Source organism: Melanaphis sacchari, unplaced genomic scaffold (genome assembly GCF_002803265.2).
Source record: "Melanaphis sacchari strain LSU unplaced genomic scaffold, SCAv2.0 Contig0_pilon_pilon, whole genome shotgun sequence".
NCBI classification, from domain to species: domain Eukaryota; kingdom Metazoa; phylum Arthropoda; class Insecta; order Hemiptera; family Aphididae; genus Melanaphis; species Melanaphis sacchari.
In genome coordinates, this window is record NW_020270366.1 from 1,610,295 (window position 1) to 1,631,211 (window position 20,917).

General features: G+C 26.5%; 1 protein-coding gene across 1 annotated transcript in view; it reads left to right on the forward strand.

Annotated features, from left to right (window-relative positions):
- Positions 1-246: 246 nt before the first annotated feature.
- The window catches only part of LOC112604418, a 70,549-nt gene continuing 49,878 nt past the window's right edge, over positions 247-20,917 (forward strand). The window contains exon 1 of the mRNA XM_025353458.1: positions 247-720. Within this exon, the coding sequence (XP_025209243.1) occupies positions 247-720 (474 nt within the window). The remainder of the gene's footprint in view (positions 721-20,917) is intronic.

The following is a 20,917-nucleotide window of genomic DNA, read 5'->3' on the forward strand; positions in this document are numbered from 1 at the left end:
AATATGTCCTCCGGTAGAATGAGATTAGGCCGCACGCGTTGTTATCGCACTTTGGCTGCAGTGTTAACCGCACAGAATCCGTGTAAAGTTCACTGTCGTCAATCTTCCTGGTTTTCTTCGCAGTTCACACAGAGATTTTCTAATTTTTCATGGTCATTCCGAAGTTATGCGGCGCGCGCGTCGACCCGAACCGTTCGTGTTAGCCTTCTGTGGTCGCCGTCCGGGCTGCAGTGTTGACGCTGTCCAATGACCACCAAAAACGGTAGCAACATCGTAGTCGAGTGGCTTCGGTCCTTGCACCTGGGCCAATACGCTGATTCGTTTCTGGATAACGGGTATGACGACCTGGAGATCTGCAAGCAGGTCGGCGACCCCGATATGGACGCCATTGGTGTGTTTAACCCGTCGCATCGCAACCGACTGTTACAGTCTGTTCGCACACTGCGCGAGGAGGGTGCAGCCAGTGTTTATTTCACACTCGAAGAGTCTGCTGCGATACAGGAGGAATGCAAGTACTCCACCTCCAAAGAGCAATGTACCCCTAGCCCTGGCCACTCATCGGGCAGCAGTACTCAAGAGCTACAGCAGGTGCATTACGATGAGTACGAAGAGGGAAAGGCTGAACTAGTCAGGATACCTAAACTTCAGTTGAAGCTGTTGCTTAAGGATAAATTATTACAAGACGGCATTAGACTCAGCTCTCAACCATATACTACTCAGGTAAGTGTCACCTATTATACAATATTGACATATCTATCTTTCTAATTAAGTTGAATTTTTCATAAGTTACCAGTAGGTATGTTCGTGATCAGTAGGTAGAATCTAATATTATGTAGATTGATTAAAACCATTCTTAAGTTAGTGTAATGCAGTCAGTGTTTAATATATACCTCTAATCGTCAAATTGACTAGAGTATGTCCAGTTAGCATAGTTATAGGAAAATGTTTATCTGGTCCAATATTGTCTGTGTTATGGACATATAACATTTATAAAAACAACATTTTTATAGAAACAGATTTTAGTTTTTAAAAATGTATTGTATCTATCTTACAAGGAATTATTTAAGCCTATGTAGTTTTCGATAGGTAAAGAATTATTTAAAGAATTATTTTGCATTGTGTTTTGAAATTTGAACTCAATGAAAATAACTATGTCTAATAGTAAATAGAAAGTATTCGCTTCAATATTCTTCAATTTTTTTTTTCTTCCAGTAAAAGAAACATAATATTCTCCACTTGATCCTTCTTCAGTTAAACAAACTAAATTATTTAATTTTTATACATTATTATATATTATTTTAATTATTATCCTAGTTAAAAAAAAAAAAAAAAAAAAAACTGAACTATATTCAGTGTTTAATATATATCAATAATATTACATTTTCCTTTAAATGACATAGTTATTGATGCTAGAAATGTTCCCAAATGGTCTTTACAATTTGTGATGTTGCAGTGTAGATACAAAATTCAGAAACATGTATATAATAAAAATGCTTACCAAATTTTTTCAATTCTAGAAAACTTCTATAAATTTGTGTTGTATAAATGTTTAAAATACTTTGATTTGAACATAAAGTGAAAAAAAAAACAAAATCCATTAATATTTGAAAACATGTGAATAACTACTTATTCCCTGCTTTCTTTTAATATGATATTACACTTGTAAAATCTTAATTGAACAATTTATCTGCTGATTGCTAGAAAAAATATAAATAGGTATACCATTATATTTTTTATACTAGATAGATGCTTAGGTTACTTATATAGTAATATGTATGGTTTATTTTTATGATAAATAATTAGTTTTTAAATATTTTACATATTTGGAATTTTGAAAAAAAATGAAACTGTTAAATATTTAAGAAAATTCAAAAATTCAATCTAAAATAAAAATAAATCAAATAATAATATTTTTCGCATAAAATTTTTTATAAAAACATCAATTCCAATTATACATAATTGTTATAACTTATGATAAGAATTTAAAATTATTTATATTTTATCCATTTAAATTGTTTTATTTCATGTTACAAAAGTACCATAAGATATTTAATATACAAATAGGTAGGTAATTGATATGTTACTTGCAGTGTAGATATTTTGTAGGTATGTCGTATTATATATTATTGAAAATAACTGTTGATATGTACCTAGGTATATGCAAATAGATTTATATTTATAGATAATTAACATACAATTTAAAAACTAAATTATAGTTCCCTATTTTTTAAAACTAAGTAGGTTAAGTATACAACTATTAACCTTTGGTGACATGCAGTTTGACCTCTTTATTATAATTTAAATAAGTATATCAATATATTAAACAACCAAAAACTTGAAATTAATTATATGGAAACACTGATTAAAATTAAATATGTATTGTACATTTTTATCTACTATAATAGTGTTTCAGTTTATACATTATTTAATATCAATATATTTTTATTACAATTTTTCAACATTTAGAAAAATACCTTGTGAAATATAATTCTTTGTTTAAAAATAAGAATAGACATTTTATTTTTTCTCGAAAACTGATTTTTTTTCTTCATTTATTACTAATATACATATCGTTATTATTAGAACTAGGTTTTTAGTTTATTATTATATTTTTGTACCGAACGTAAAAATACAATAAAGAATTCTTTTAGATATTTAAATATACATAAATAATCGAAACTGTTCATTAATTTGTCTTGGTCTCTATTTTATTTATTTATTTTTCATTTTATTTAGACATTTAGCATATTATATACATATATTTTTATCACTAATGAATACGAGAAAAATAATTTCAGAGCTAACTTTACAATTTATTGTTCAAATCATAATTTTCTTTGATTATTTTCAATGTCATCAACTAAAAACTTCATCGTTTAATCTGTAGAAATCTAAACGTTTTGTCTGGTTCTACCCTTTTATTTTTAATACTAATCAACCACTGGCGCCATTCCAAATTTTACATTCTTGTTCCTAATGCATTTTATTAGATATTTTTATTTTGTTATGTTCCTAAATACTTTTTGATTATTGTAACAAAATATTAATAATAATATTTAGGTACTAAAATAAAATAATCGAGAAAATAATTAAAAATACAGACAATGATAATTTATTATAGTTTGTTATCGGTAGTATTATATAACACAAATATGATAAAATGTACGTCGTAATATAGCTACTTGGATTGTAAAAATGTATAATTTTTATAATTATTTAGATTCGTATAAATAAATTTGATGTGCGTTGTATCATAAAAACTACCTATAAAATAACTAAGCTGGCCTTAATTAATTTGTTACATTTCCATTGAATTATTTTCGTTAACTTCGAATATCATATCGCGGTTAAGATCAAAAATTGTGATAACTGTGAATTGTGTGTATTAAATATTTTTAAGTTATTTTCATTTTATTTTATTTTTTTGTTCACCCGTTAATTCATTGTATTAGTGTCTAATTATTGCTTGTTTCCCAAACATGGATCTTAAAACCAGTCTGTCAGCTTTTTTTACATCTATTGAACAATCTTCGTCACTTGTGTAAAGGAAGCTGTTAATCAGACAGTTTCGAAGAAAATCTTGGATACCTACTGCCAATTGTGTATGGCTCCCCTCTTTAGCTTGTAATAATATCAGTGTAGACTTTTGACCATCTTTGAGAATTTGTTTTCTGATATAAATAATCAATATGAACATTATATGTATCATGAATGACTGTAATGATGATTATGTTGATATACATATTACATTATATAAAGTTTATTATTATTCATTTATGCATAAATTGACTGTTTTTAATTATTTTTTTTGATTTATTTACTATCACGAATTCGTTGTGTATGCTATTTTAAAATGACGATAAATTTGATGTTGTTGCAAACTTTCAATGTTATATTATTGCTATGTCAATAAAATCAGTCGCATTCGCATTCTATCTACAAAAAGATTCTTCATATTAACTGAAAGATGAGACAGATTGAAGTTATTGATTCTCGACGAATGAAAATAATAGGTAAATTGCGTTTTCATTGTAGAATGGTCGATGCGCTTTCCGATAGTGTAGCAACATCTGCATTGTCAAATATGCAAATCATATCTATAGATATTTGTGTGACTTATTTTTTCATCGTAATTTTAGTTGACAGGCTTCATTGGAAAGGTGATTAATTTGTCTTTTCTTTTTTTTACAAAGAATAAACGTAAATTGCTTTTTACTAATTTTTTTTAGTTGAAGATAGTATTCAGATTAAGTATTCACTTAATTGTTTTTAAACCAAAGATATATAGGTTTTTATCTGGATTTTATTGATTCGCGTTTATATGAAAACAAACCATTCCGTGGTGTTATAATATTATCAAAATAATGTACATTTATGTTTTTGTTAGTCATAGTATACTAGTTAACTATAGTTAACTCATATGTAAACTTATAAAATAAGATTTTTATGTAGGTATAACGAAAAATAAATATTTGAATGAATAAATTAATTTAAACGGTTTTTAATTGAGTTATATAGTGTTGTCAACTGAAAAATCTAAATGTTCACAAATATTCCATGCGAAAACTTTTTATTATTATCATAAAATATTATCGTATAAACATATAATTATTGATTACTAAAACTTAATAGATACGTTTCATTAGATTTTTGAATAACTACTTATTATATAAGGCGTATATTTCATGTCCTATTTTTTTTATTTTTTTCTTATTTTTATTCAAATTTTTCCAATATTTCTGAATTTTTATTACTTCATTTTTTATTACATTTGTTTAAATTATCAGTAGTATTACCTTTAAATATTGAATACCTATTTACTCAACATTTAATATTTATTATTCTTAATTCTAACCAGTAATCATTTATTAATATATTGAGCTATTGATATTGATATCATAGGTCAAATTTAATATCAATAAAAATGATATAATTCATTTGAATTATTATATGTTTACGTTATATTAGTATTAAGCTATATTAATATAAATATATTTGTGTGTTTGTTACAATCATGTTTTTAGTAAATAAACGGCTTATTTTCAGGAACTTACACGATTATATTATTGAATAAACTTATAATTTTCAAAAGCATAAATATAATGTTTCGTCTAAATTTTTAATGCATATATTGATGGGTACAATTCTCATAACCATTACATTAAATTGGAAGACATTTTTTTGATGATTAAAAAAAAAAAGTTTTATAAACTCGGATAACTCATGAATTGAATGGAATTCAACTGAAATGGGTTTACGAAATGGGTTTGGCAAAGATTTCGATTAAAAAGACCAGGATTTTGGCACACTTAAGGGTACTTATGTGATTTTTTCCTCGTTTTCCTTCAAATTTACTTTAAAATTCTGATTGAACGTATGTTTGCTCTTCTTTGTGTATTTATAATATAATATAATAATATGATGACTAAAACAATGTATTGTTTAAGTCAATTCATTAATACTAAGATGAATTGTTGAAATTCAAAAATATTTAAGTTTATAACTTTCCTAAGATTTACTCTAGTATAATAACATATTTTTTCTCTTCTTAATAATTTTTTAAATTTATTCATAAACGCACATTAAATTTGCACGATGTTATTTTAATTTCATTTAAATAAAATACGATTTCTCAAAAAGTAATCGATATCTTACTAGTTGTTTTTTAAGGTATTTCTCTTGGACTACAACATAGGTATTATTCGTCCTAACTCTTAACATTTTTTTTTCTGTTATATTACCAACGCATAAGTTATTATTATTTGATAATACTTACTTTTTAATTATTTTAATAATTTATATCGTTTATTTTGTTATGTAAATATCCAATTACATAATTAATAAATATTTTAAAAATAAAGTATTTATAGAAGTATTATTTTTCTAATTACTACAAAATAATTGAAATATATATTTTTCTAATAACCTTATATAGTTGTTTTTAATTTATAAATATCTCGATGAAGAATTTTATTTAAAAAGTTGTAACATGAGCATTTTAGAACGTTTCTTATTTCCTTCTACTCATAACAAAAGTAGACAAAACTAATTATAACAAAATAAAATCCATTATACAATAATTTATGTTTTTATGTGAGTAATATTTGTTTTGAAATTATTTTTTGATAAGTTCGTGGCCCATTTATCTTAATACACATTTTTAACTCTCCCAAATCTCACGCATATGCAATACAATTTATATTTTTATAAAGACATCTATTTGGATACTATATGTGGGGTTAGCCTATTAATTTAAAATTATTTTAATTGATAAACTAGGTTTAAAATTAAAATTAACTAAATGCGAGTTGTTCCCAATTTAATCATGAATTTTTATTTTTTAATATTTTAATTTATTAAAAAATGTATTCATATTAACTTGTTTTTTTTTGGCAAAATGTTGTACTAAATAGTATGTAATTTACTAAAAAGTGATAAATGTGTTACTAGAATATTACAATCCTATAGATTATAAAATAATAATGGTAATAATTCAAACTAAAGACGTTATGAATTGTTTGATTATCAACATTTTAACGAACCGATTATTGTCAACATGTATGGTTAAATTTAAAAATACTGTAATACAATTTATTTTCATTTAAGAACCATATTTATTATGCTAAAATTAATTTTAAAAAATAGGCCTACCTCAAGTACGAAAATTTATAAAAATATTAATTTCTATGCTTTTTTAATAGGTGTATCAATAATACTTAGTTATGAATTTAAATTATAGCTCTTAAAATTTATAAATAAAATAAATTGATAATTTATCAAAAGTTATTTAAACAAAGATAATATATAATATATTTTACGTCTTACATATATGTAAATTATGTTTGTGTAGAATAACTTACTAAATACTTAAACGATGTGCGTTTCCTTCTGCTAATTTTGTCAAATAAAACATTAGTATTGTGAAATTCTGTTTTGACAGTAGGTGCGTGATGTGTTACATGTTTATCGACCCAAACTTATTCACGAACTTTGTGCATAATGTTTGACAAATGGCAATTGTATGCCTTTCTGTCTAATTTAAATTATAAAGTTATTATATTTAAGATTATTTGATTTTATTCAAAAAACTTTTTATTTTACTTATACATATTAGTCGTGTATATAAAAATTATTTTCACAGTGAGCCAATAATAATTTTTTCCAGGAAGGGATTATAATTATGGCATATATATACGTAATATAATATGTTTTAATTAACCTGAAATTTTATTATGGGTTCTAGCCCCCCTTATTTATGCCACTGACTTATGTCAAGTTGTATCAAAATGTTGTAGTGAGCTAGTGAAACTTGCATTCATTTAAGTGGTAAACCAATAATTTAGTATTTTTAAATTAAATATGGTTGTTAATATAATATTATTTTTTTTTTTTTTATTAAACCACGATTAACACATCTCACTTTTATTTTCATAAAATATAAGTACTTAGATTATTATTACAATACCTATTGCCTTTTTAAGTTTTGTATTTATTATAAATTCATGAATCATCATGATACTTAAATTACAAACTAAACGAAATCTACTGAGATATACTTTATATAGATTGATAATAATGTATATATAAAATATATCATATGTTAGGTTTAAACAAGTTACTTTAGGACGTACGGTTTCTTTGAGATATAATTTAAAATGTATATATTGCCTATCGTTATTCCATCTTTCTTTTTCTTTTTACCATATAAAAATATAAAGAAGAGTGTTTGCTTGTGATATATATTGTGTACGTATCACGGTAAGACTAGACAATTAATCTGAAGGCATTGGGTAGATTTTAATGTATTCATGCTAAAGGGTCGGGCATAAATCCTGAAACCTCTTATCGGAAGCCTGTCCCTTCCGGCTTTCTCGGAACGCTGATAGTGTCAAGATAGCTCTGCTTTGGTCTTTAAGCCTTTACACGCTTCGAGAGTTTCAGTATCAAACTAAAGAGAAAATCATTCAAACTGCTCGTTCGCACAATACGCATAAGTAAGGTTTTACCCAAGTTTTGTCCAATGTAACCGCAAATGTTGTGTTAACATAATTAATTAATATCATAGAACAAAAAATAATGTGTTATAGGTACCTTTATAATTCGTACATTTAATATAATTTTTTTACTCAAAATTATTGATATTTACTAAAAACTTATTTATTTTTTAAACTATTTATTACTAAACTGAGCAAATGCAGTTATATATATATATATATATATATAGATTGCGGGTTATCGATTCATGATTACATTTTCAATTTTCAAGTTGTTCTGCTATATAAACGACTTAGGTTAGGTTAGTGTGTAGTATTCGAACAATTTTAATTGTAATTTCTAAAAACTAGTAAAGACATTTTTTTTTTAAGTTAGGCAAAATATAAAAAGCTTGTATAAAAATGGATTAAGAATGTTTTTCTTTAATCATTGTGTATTATGTGTCAAATAAGTTAAAATAATAAAATAATTATAAAATATTGACTAGATAGATGGTAATGTAAAAATAGTGTTATAATCATTTCATCGTGGTAGATAATTTTTAAAATTTAATAGATTATATTTAAATTATATGCATTCGCCTATTTATATTTTATTGTGTAATTGGTACGTATTTAAATATTTTAAAGTAGAGAAATGTTGAATGATGTCTTTGTTTATATTTTTATATTTTTTAGGTTGGTTGCCAGACAACCATATAATAAAAATACATTTTGTTCTTATGAACAAAAGCACTCTCTTATGATAAAATAATTACTATCATATTTAAATAAAATGACAATTGTTCTAGAAATTTAAACTCGAGTAAACATTTTTTTTTTAATATTTATTATTTATATTTCGCATCTCTTTTATGTCATTGTTTGTGAATTATAGTTACGACGAATGTCTTTGATTTTTAAAGGTATTGTTAGTTATTTAAGTAATTAAAATGTAAATATCTTTGGTGAAAAGAAATATTCATTCAACAGGAATGTAATCGAGGCTACTACATCTTTAGTTCATTATTTTCTTAAAAATTGTAGTTTCGTAGCCTACTTTTAGATTTTAAGTCGAATGATAAATGGATTGGTCTTATATTATTATTTTCTTGTCATCATTTTTTGAGTAATAAAATTGTTTTAATCATCGACTTTGAAGATATTTCTGATAAAAAAAATGGATCAGTTATAAAATAAATACTTAACTACAGCAAAATTTACTCTACAATAATTTACATTCGTCTAGATAATTATACAGCAGAGAAAGTTCTATTTTGTTTAACTATTAATCATATTATTTTGCTGTAAGATTTTATCATTAATAAAAATACCCATAATTTTTAAAATAAAAAGTTAAAGCACGTTCAAAATATTTAGACTAAGAGATAATAATTTAGTCTATTTTAACAATTTTTATTTAAACTAACAATTTAGAAAAAGTGGGTACCGCTCAGCTGTACTTAGGTGTTAAGTGGGACTAAGTAAGGACATAACAATAATTTTCAGTTATATGTATGTAATATTAGTATAATACTCATAATTCATGGATGCAAGATATAGATATATGTTATTTAATTGTCTAATTGTAATTCTAAAATACTATACGTATAAAAACCTATTGTATTCTAATTTCGTTGGCCTTGTGCTTTGTAATGATATATATATAATTTGTATATTATTTAAAAAGTACATAATGACTCATGAAAATAATGTAAAAAGAACAAAGGTTATATACATTTAACACACGTATCATCAAAGATTTTCGATTTTTTTTTTTTTTTGATAATAGCGAATTAACCCTTAATTTACCAGAAGAAAAGGCCAATTAACAGATACTTTTAAATTTTCGGCTCCAATAGCAATAAAATAAAAAAAAAGTTGAGAGAAAGTAAGAAAAAGAAGAATATGACGTAGGGATTATATTTGTACTACATACGAGTAAACTAATCTTCGACTCTAGGCACGTAAACTTCACAAATGACAGCTTAAGGTCTCCGGGGAGATTGAACGAGGGCGGCATGGCAGTGGCAGTAGCTATAGGAGTGTAGCAACAAAAGCTAACAGAAACAAAATTATTATTCGACGATAGTATTCCTGGGGCCCTGCTGATAAATTTGACCCCGACGCATACGGCAATCGTAAAAATTAATCCTAACACTTCTCGCCGCCGTCACCCTCCACCAACTCGACCAGTCGTCACGTAAAATGTCTGCAGATATTTACATTATTTACAAAACGAATGTTTTCGTCCCTACTCTGCAACAATACACTCCCAATGGTAATCGACCTTAGACAAAAACGAATTGCACAAACATAAATTTTAACTACAACTATATACATTGAATAGTATACTATATAATAATATGGAGGTAGATATAATATATTAAAATATGTAATATATTAAAAGCGATTTGGAAGTGGGTGTGAGTATCTGGGACTAATGAGAAGAGGCTAGGCGGAAAGGTTCATTTGATGGAGCTAATCATGACGACCCTTATGTATATAATTGTAAAGTTACTGCGATGATGAGTTTGTGGGGCGGAAAGAAGGAATGAGGATGCGAGGGGTCTTTTCCTGCTATACCGCTGTCGGTAATAATATTTCTGCTGGGAAATTTCGCAAACTGCTCTTTCGTTAACCAAAACCTTCATCACAAAAATCATTATGTATATATGCGACTAATAATAAAAATGAAAAGTATACACTTTGTATATATATTTTTTAATTAACAGTACACAGTGTATGATTTATTATAAATTTATATTAGGGTTTAGAAGTATTTTTATTGGTTTTTTTGTGTCTATTGAAGTATGAACTGTAAAAATCTCAATATCTTTAATTTAATTCAAGTAGGGCAAATAGAATATTATAAATTATTTTGTGTAACTCCCTAATAACTATATACTTTTTGTATACCTAATATTGATATAATATTTTTATATTTACAAACAAGATTTTAAGATCATAATTTAATTTTCATGTCAAATATTTACAATTTTAATTGTTTATAGTTATTTTTTTTGTTCATTAAATCATGTATATGTGTATCTATTTTTCATTATCATGCTTTATTTGAAAATAGGAGTTACACTTTATAATAGATATTTTGTTATCTATTATTTTTTATTGTCTGATAAGAATCTTTTATTACTTTAAAAATATACATATATATTTAATAATTTATGGTAAAAATAATGTTGTTGAATAATAATATTATGCATGTAGTTTTTATATGCTTGATAACAAAAAAAAGTATTTACCTACTTTTTATTCGAATTTTGTCATCTGGTGAATGTTCCTAGCTAGGAAGTTATATACTACTGTAAATTAATATTAATTTTAAATTTAAGCTTATTTGTTATGACATAAATAAATTTATAAATAATATTGATTGCATTTTACTATTTTAGTTATGTATTAATAAATTATCACTTAATTATATTGCTAAAATTAAATTACTGGAAATTTTTAAATTCTGAGTTAAGTGATGAATGTTATACAATTATGTGAGTACATTTTTTAATAGAACAAATAATGCTCTGTTATTCAACATAAAGGAAGGCTTCTGGTAGATGATTTGATTTAGTATAATATAGGAGCTTTGGGGGATAAAGAATATAATAATTTAAAAATAAATAACGGAAGATAATTGATTTTTTTTATCAAATGTTCTTATTAGCATCTACTAGATTTGGTATAATTTTCGAAATATATTGGTTCTTTTGTGTTATTTTTAGACATTTTAAATCTTTTCAATTTATATATTATAAAATATTTGTGTGTCAGTATAAGACTTAAAAATCTAATATAATGTTTCCTATAAGTTTTTATACAGATAAAAATACACATAGAAAGATTTTTTCAAACTTTTAAAATCGCATTTTTAGTCACAATTAATTTAATCTACTATGTTATTAATGGAAAAAAAAATTTAATATCAATCCAAATATGTATTATTAAATATTTAAATATTCTTAAAAACGTAGACTCATACCTGCAGGTCTCTTTTAAGAATCATTTTTCGTATACAAGGGCGCCTACATAGGGGGCAAGGGAGAGACATGTCCCCCTCTGGAAAATGTCGAAAAATCGTTTACACATGCAAGATCTACAATAAGTGAAGATAAACTTGATGGATTATGCATGATAAGCGTACATAGAGAAAAATTGATGATAAAACGAATGAATACATAGAACAAGTAATAAATATATTTGGTGTTAAAAAGAAATTTACGATTCTTATTTGTAATTTAATATTTTAATAAATTTATGTTATTAATCAAATTAAAATTAATTAAGTTATTTTTATGGTTAATTGGTTAAATACTTATTATTTCATAATTTTCCAGTTTAATATATAAAATACAATAGTATAATGTTAAATTGCAAATCCCTTCCTATCTCATAGACATAATTATAATTTTATCTCCCCTTGAAAATTTTTCTATGGGCGCCCTTGTTCGTATATGCAATAATTTATAATTTAATTCAAATTTAACGTATCCATTAAAAAAGATCTACCAACACAGCTAGAAAACTTTACAGTTAACACCTAATAAATATCGCGACTTCCCTGGTTTTTAAATTTGTTTTTTTAGTTTTTAACACTAATATTGGAATTTTACTCAGTTAAATTAATATAGGTATTAACTTCTACGCTTACAGGTAGCATTTAATTTAACAAAAACCAGGGTTTTTCATATAAATTATGAAATTAATATACATGATTTTTTTTTTTTTATGTTCAGTTGAATCAGTTAATTTTTATTGAACTTTGGTTAGGTTGAATATTCTTATTAAGTTTTGAGTTCAAACGTTTGGAACAAAATCAAAATTATGCATTATTAAGTTGGGTGTGTGTGGTTATTATGAATTGCGCGTGCATTCCATCAAAAGAAATATTTCCACCCTATAGATAATAGTTAATGACACTTGTATAAACTCAGTCAAACGCAATCCCGAGTGTCCTCGAACTCCCTGCCGGTCCCGGTTAACCCTATATGTGTGAAAATTTAAATACATTGCCGCGGTACGTATAATTAAAAATTATTATTATTGCAGAGGAGTTCAGAATTTACTATAGTTAAAAGCCACTTGTGCAAAAGTTTTTGGAACACCTTATGTCGCTCGTACCCTACTGACTGCGTCGACGATTTGCCTGGTGCGCACCTGCTGGCGCGTTAAAAAATAATAAACGAATATTCATAACTGCATTTATCTTTTACGGCAAAAGTATACTAGTGTTGAGCTGTGGATTGCTGACGCAATGTGCTTTATTCGCATAATTCGAGGATCGGCTATGCATCTCCTTTTTCTGTTTTATTTGAGGAAACCCATTATGTCGCATGACCTAGACAGGTTAAACACAACTCTTGAAATGTAAAAAAATTCACATTTTCAATGGGACTCGAGTGAAAAAAGCATTCATTAATTTTTTTTTTAGTGCTCAAACATTACCATTTCGAATAGATTGACATTATGCTAAAAAGGTCTTCATTTTCGTGTTTCAAGACAATAAAACCGGACATTTTTCAGATTAAAACAAAATCCAAAAAGATGTCGTTTGAATTGTTTGAATATTCTGTTTTTAACATTTTTTTTTTTTTTTTATCTACGTGCAAGACAGATTGTTTTAAAAAGTAATGTAAAAGCGAAAGAAAAACTTTATCCATTACTCCGGCTTATTAAGCATGGAAAAACTACAGATTCCATTGGCACCCCGTTGGCCAAACAGGAATGAAAAAATAATTTTATTGGATTTGTTTGGTAAAAAATAACAGTCTGGAATCTGTGCAGAATTAATTGGTTTTATTGCAAAAAGTTCCTATTAAACGATTTTCCGGACACCAGTGGAGTGACATGGAATAATTTTTCCTCGTCGAAAATTGTAGAGGGTTCGAAAAGACCCTTCACTAATGGTCGTTGGTCCGAAATAAATTTATTTTTATATAAACACCCATATCGTATATTATATTCAGCAAAAAATCTTGAATTTACGTACAACAATGGCAAATGAAAAACCGACAGGTAAAGAGTCCTTTGAAATAAAGGTCGCTTACCGCTATCATTTTTCTTCGCTTTATAGTTTCTACAAATTCCTGCGGCTATGTGTATATGCGCGTATACTACATTATCGCCAGATGCCCCTTTTGCGCGTAAAGGTTTCGTGCGAACTCCACAACACTACAACCCCGAGGTGAAACGATGGAAAACCACCCGCACCCTTCCGTTATCACGCTCGTGTTATCCTGGAAGTCCGGACCGTTAATTTATTAAACAGGATAAGTCGGCCAGAAACATAAATAACATTGTGCGCGGGTTTCCTTTCCCTCAACATTTGCTCTCTCCTACATACTCATGAACACACACACACATATATATATATATATATACACACACAAACAGGTTGATAGGTTGACACGACTATTTTTGTATGCCCGCCTGTCCGCGCTTCTTTACTCTTATCCATCCTTTCACCACTCCACTATATACCTCCACCACCGTGATAGAATTTACGATTGTTAAAACAATGTCCCGGTATAAAAGAGAGGAGAGACTGTTTTAATGTTGTTTCGAATGGTAAGAGCAACATGCTCGTGCCCCGCTGCAAAGAACAAAATGAACATAACCGTCACATCGGTCCACTTCTCTGGGGAAATTTGGCGTTTTGCTACCCTACCCCCACACACATACGTGCGCAAGTGCTCACCATCCTTTAGACTGTGTTGGCACTTGTTTTATTGTTTACTTCATCCCAAATGAATTTGGAATGCTGACGGAATTTTTGAACTCTGTATAACGTCTTTTTATTTGCTAACAATAATTATTGGTGTATTTCCGTAATGAGTATAATATTTACGCTAAAATTTATCCCTTTCAGTATAAGTACTTGGTGCTTTATATGATTTTAAAATTTAATAATTCCTGGTTTTTACCGGTATTAAGTTATAATTGTTATTAAGTATTTCGAAAATTAACTTGATATTTAATATAGGTACATACACGCACATTATCCATTGGTATTTTTAATCAAAACATTTTTGGTTATTTCTGTTTTATGATAATATAAATTATCATGTCATAGTATACTATAGGTAACAATAGCATAAAACGAGTGCTCCAGAATAAATAAGTGGTTTTAATATGTTAAAATAATTTGTTTAAATTTCAAGGTTCAAAAATTATTAAATAATTATAAAATAATAAAAGGTGGCATCCCTGCAGAAATTCAATACCCAAATTTTTACAAATTTATGAAATTTTGATGATTTTGTGCAAGGTTCAAGCATATTCCAAAACTTATTTTAATTATCGTTCGAGTCAAATTTAAGATACTTAATAAAATTGTTGGCACTTTCTTTCTTAAATCCCGATAAAGTGATTAACATCATACTAAAAAATTCTTATTGTAAAAAAATATATTCATTAAGCATAGTAACTATAGGTTATTGAAAATAAAATGTTGTTACGTACGAAACTCTTGTATAGCAGTATTATTATTGTTCGTTTGTTCAAGAGAAATCGAATAATAACATCCAACTATAAATAAAGCAATGTACATTTTTACCTCTTACATAATTATTTTCAAAAGATTTATTTGTATATAAAAAGTAACGTTTCATTTCTCAGTACTCAATTTTAATAAAATGTTAGGGTTAAGTTGTTTAGGGTTTTTGGGTAGCATTAAAAAAAAAAAATGCTTTTGTGGTTCATTCGTGTAAAGATCTTTTTGACTGTTCAACGGTTTGATAGAATACATTTATCCGTTTTGAATTGCTTTTTTTGTACATCTACTTTTTATTGAACCATGAAATATTTTCTGTTCTGTATTTCTACTCGTTTTTTTTAGAAAAATTGTTAACATTATTGATGTATTGCTACAATAATAATATCTCGGGTGTTGTTCTGGAGTATAGTCTTATAGACATAAGAATATTATGAAATAAGTTAAATGCAGTATGAATATTTCCTATATTTCTGTAATAAAATGCGTTTGTTTTACTCACTATTTGCTATATAATGATAAAAGCATATAAAGACTATCAGCATCATACAGACTACATAAAAGAAATAATATTTTATGTGGGATCTGGTGTACACCTGCTCATTTTTCATAACAATAATACAAGACAAAAAACCATATTCCCCTCTCGTATTGTTATTACATAATGTCGGTTTTTTTTGACTACTTTAAACTGTAAACCGTTTCGTTATATTATGCGTTAAAAGAGAAATAACTGAATAAAAAAAAACAATGATAAAAAATTTTTTATGTCTTGTTTACATTCAAAATTATCTAGTAAGATCAATTATTCAGTCAACGGCAGCGCTCGGTGACAATAAGTAGTGAGAGAGAGGTTAAAGCTGAAAAATTAATCCCCAGAGTCGCCTAGCTGCTTATAATATCTATACGGGTAGCGTATGTATACATAATCGAAATGTACAATACTTTTTATTCAATTTTGAGGTTAAAAACTTTTTCCGTATATTTTTATATTTATAATATATAAATCATGCGCTTTGAGCGAGATTTTCTTGATGGAAGGAGGGGAGGTGTGGAAGAGTTGTTTTTTGAAAAATTAGAAGTTGTTAGTTCAAATGTCACTACGATAACAGTGGCAGAGTCATTTTATCTCTTCAACCGTTGAATAAACTACGCGTAAACCAACAATGGTAATATGTGTGTGTGTTTGTATGTGTGTGGACATTTTAAAAAGCTGAAGTAACAATGAGTGTCTATAAAGTAGGCGGATTACACGACGATGATAGCGTATGTATGTGTAGTGTATAGGTGTAGACATGTAGTAGAAAAATTAATGTGGGTTCACAGCGATGGTCTTAGTGATAAATGACTTGTGTAAATTATACAAACGTGCCGTCGTCAGCCACCAATTAGTTCCCGAAACTATTAAATAATAATAATAAAAGGTTGGTCGTTATTGTTTATTATCATTTGAATTCTAGATTAGGTTAGGTATGTGCGGTAATGTACACGGATTTGTGTTGTTTTTGATTTCATATTGCAATGATTTAAAAGCAATAATAAGTTAGTATATTTATATATTATCACCCGTTAAAAATGGTATACCTTCAATAGATAGTGAGTGGTCAATTGGTGGCGCAAAAATCGATAGTATACAACAAATTAATAGTATACGACAATTAATAGTTTCATAAAAAAATTTTAATTCCAGTTTTTCACAAGTTTGTTAATATTAATAATCATAGGTTCTCACAAATAAAATATGTCAATAATTATAATAATAATAATAATAATCGGTTAAAAGTTCAACAATTAGTCACAGGAAATCAACCATTAAAAAAAAAAAAACTATAATGATCAAACAAAAAAACTTAAAATTACATGTAGTTATTATAATAATAGAAGTAAATGAGTAAAGAAGATTATTTACGAGGGATTGCGCATAATTTTCAATTACAAGTTTGATTTTTTTATTAGGTTCTATTATTTTAATTATTTGTAGGAATCTATGATTATTAATTTAATTATTGAAAAAATCATGAAACATTTATGACACTATCAATTGTTATATATTAGCTATTGTCGCGCTATCAATTGACCACTATCTATTGACATAGATCCATTTGATCAACGCCAATACCTGTATTTTTAATGTAAACTTTAATGTATCCTTGGATTTAAAACGATTATAATGCCATCATAATATAAATGTACTGATTCAAAACTATAAAAGGTTATTTTAGTAAAATTATATTTTTTCAATGATCATATTATAGTATTTAATTAGAATAATCATTATTATACAACACCTATTTAGTAGAATATTATTATCTGTGTGAAATATTGCATGCTGTACTTATTTAAAAGTAAAAACCTTACAAGGTTTTTATGTTACTAAATTACAATTAATTTTAACTCTGATATTATCTGTTTTATTGTACTTTTATCTCATATATTTTACTCAGTAATAAATAATTTTTAGTATTAAAAATCATCATGAATCTGATTTAAATTTAAGTTTTAATATCGTTTAAACGACAAATGAAAACCATTTATTTTTTCAACCTATACTAAGTGCAAAAAATATATCACGGGTATTTATAGATTAAGTTAGATACTTAGAATTAAATAATATGTATTTTTAAACTGTATAACTTACTTAAACTCATAGATATTTTATTGTGTTAATAATTATACGCACTTATTTAAGTATATAGTTTTCACATTTAATTAAATACAAATAAAATGTTTATGTATGCTTGATACTTTTCATTTTAACATGTTACACATAACCTTCGATAAGTATATGTTGAGTTATATAATAGATTTTGATTGAAATCAAAAATTTCAATAAAATGTCAAATTATATTTGTTGATGTAGGTACCTTGGTACCTACTAATTATTTTTAATAATAAAAAATAAATCATCATACTTTTTCTTTGATATTTTTATTCATATTTTATTGGATACGAGAGATAAACAATTCTCTTATGTGTAATGTTTTGATCTTCTCTTTAGTTTTTTTTTCTTAATCGTCATGTAAAATTCACCGTTAAAACATATTGAAAATATATCAGTTTATGTATTTATACTTATATTATTTTTTTTTAGAACTCCAAAAGTTACTTTTTAAATATAATATTATAATTGTTTTTAAATTATTCATAAATTCATAATGCAACTTTTCAAAGTATCGTGTTTTTTGTCAGTTATACTGTTTAATCATAAATTTTTAACTTAACAGACTATGAAATTTTAGAAATTGTAGGTTTATTTAAGCCACTTAGATCACTGTAAAACCTCAATATATATTTTCGGATTATTGTCGCTACAATGAGAATTGATGCGGTTACAAGAAAGTTATAACTATAACTGTGTAGTATTATATAGCAGTATTATATAACTATAGTAACCGCTGGATAAAATTATTATTATTTATTAATATATTTTACAATTATCTGCAGCATTGTGTGGTCTCTATTAACATTATGGAAACCGATCACGAACCACTGACATGACTCACCCTCATCTAACCTAACATTCACACCACCTCTGTCATACCAAGACTTCTTTGACATAACCTACCCACCGATTGGCTGATTCAAATGCGATGGAGTAACTTTCTTTTTGTTACTTGCCTGTCGTCCATTAGCTGCAAGCTAGACTTTTTCGTTTTCTCGCCCTTCTTTGCCATTGGCCATCCCTTCTATTCACCCTATTTTTGGTTCACTTATTTATTAGTTTAAAAATCTTCTCCTTTAAAATTTCCCCGATCCATAGTCGTCGCCTTGTTCAATTTAACTTCGTTATATCCACTTGTGTTTGTCCCTACAACTTTGTACTGCCGCCGACAAGTCTTCAAACTTGATTACACAATCTTTACAAAGTTCTGAACAATTGTGTCAACAGATTTTCACCTTCTTTCTAAACAAAATAAAAATGAAACGTGTGTATGTATAATATATTTTTAGAACGAGATTAAAACTATCTCCTAGCATATGATTATTGTATACAGTATGTATCAGGTAAATTGTACCTGAATATGGGTTTTAAATTATAATAAATAATATTTAACTATTATTTTTTTTTTAACCATATTAAAAAATCTATTAACAAAAATATTAAAAAATATTCATTTTCACTTCAAGCTCTCTTTTCTATTTAAATATCTCCAAATTACTGCATAAAACTTTATACGATGAACTATAAAAACGAACTGCAGGAAAAAAAATAATGATATCCATAAAATTCTTTCAGTCATTTTTATTTTAATTGTATTTTTTTTTTATACTTACCTGATCTTTTCTGTTGTACTTCGAAAGTTATTTCATAAATTTAATTCCACAATCTAAGTATGTATTATGTGAAAAATCTTATTATATTATTATAAACTTAAACATTGGCTTATAAAAAAAATTAAATGTGGGAACAGTTACATTTTTATAGTATTTGATTTACAAGCTAATAAAATGTTTTGTGTTGTTTAATCGTTTTAATTATTTTGACCATTATGGGTTAACTAAATATATATATATATATAATGGTTAAGGAACTAAACTACAGTAAAAATGATTAAATTAACGCGGTTATTTTATAATTGTCCATGTTGTATTTTATTGTTGATGGTAAAGTTAAGATACAAACCTAAAACTGTTAAACGTTTTACAGACATGACATGTGAAGAACCAAAAATACGTGCTTTCGATAGCCCACGGTTCTCGGGTTTTTTTTTTTTTTGAAGTGTTCTTTGGTATTTTTTTTTCTATTTTTTGTCGCTGGGGAATCGTAAAAGGGATTTTCCATTGCTCTCTGATTTATTGTATAAAGGTTTTCTGTGGTACAAAGCCCTTTCAATTTAAAAAAGGTCTTCCGGAGGGATAAAAATGGTGCGGAGCACGCTTTAAAGTATTAATGGCGTCTATGATGCATTCCTAAGCCACAAACTGATAAATTTATAAATGTTCAATATTGAGAACTTCGATAATGGGTTCTTATTTTTTCTTTTATTTTGTAAATATTTTAATAATAGCTTATTCAAAATTTAGAATGGATGTATGATGTATTTAGAGTGTATATTTATTAATTTTATAACTATAGCTAGATGCCTTAATTTTACTATAAAGTCATTGATATGAATATTCCATTTAAGATTAAAATAAATTAATAAACCAAGGTATTTTAAGTATGAGTGTTTAAATAATTTTAAACTGGTTTATGCTGTTGTAATGTGTGTAATATATATTAATAATACATTTGCTTTTTGTTAACTCTTAATTTTTTAGTAAAAAATCAATTATCTAGTGAATAGTCACATAATAAAGTTATTAAGTCAAATATAAGGAGCGCATTTATATAATTAGAATGTCCATACTTAGTTTATTCCCCTTAGGCTAAAATGTTACAAACATTTTTTTTTATGTTTCTATATTTTTTTTAATACTTAGTGATTAAATCTAA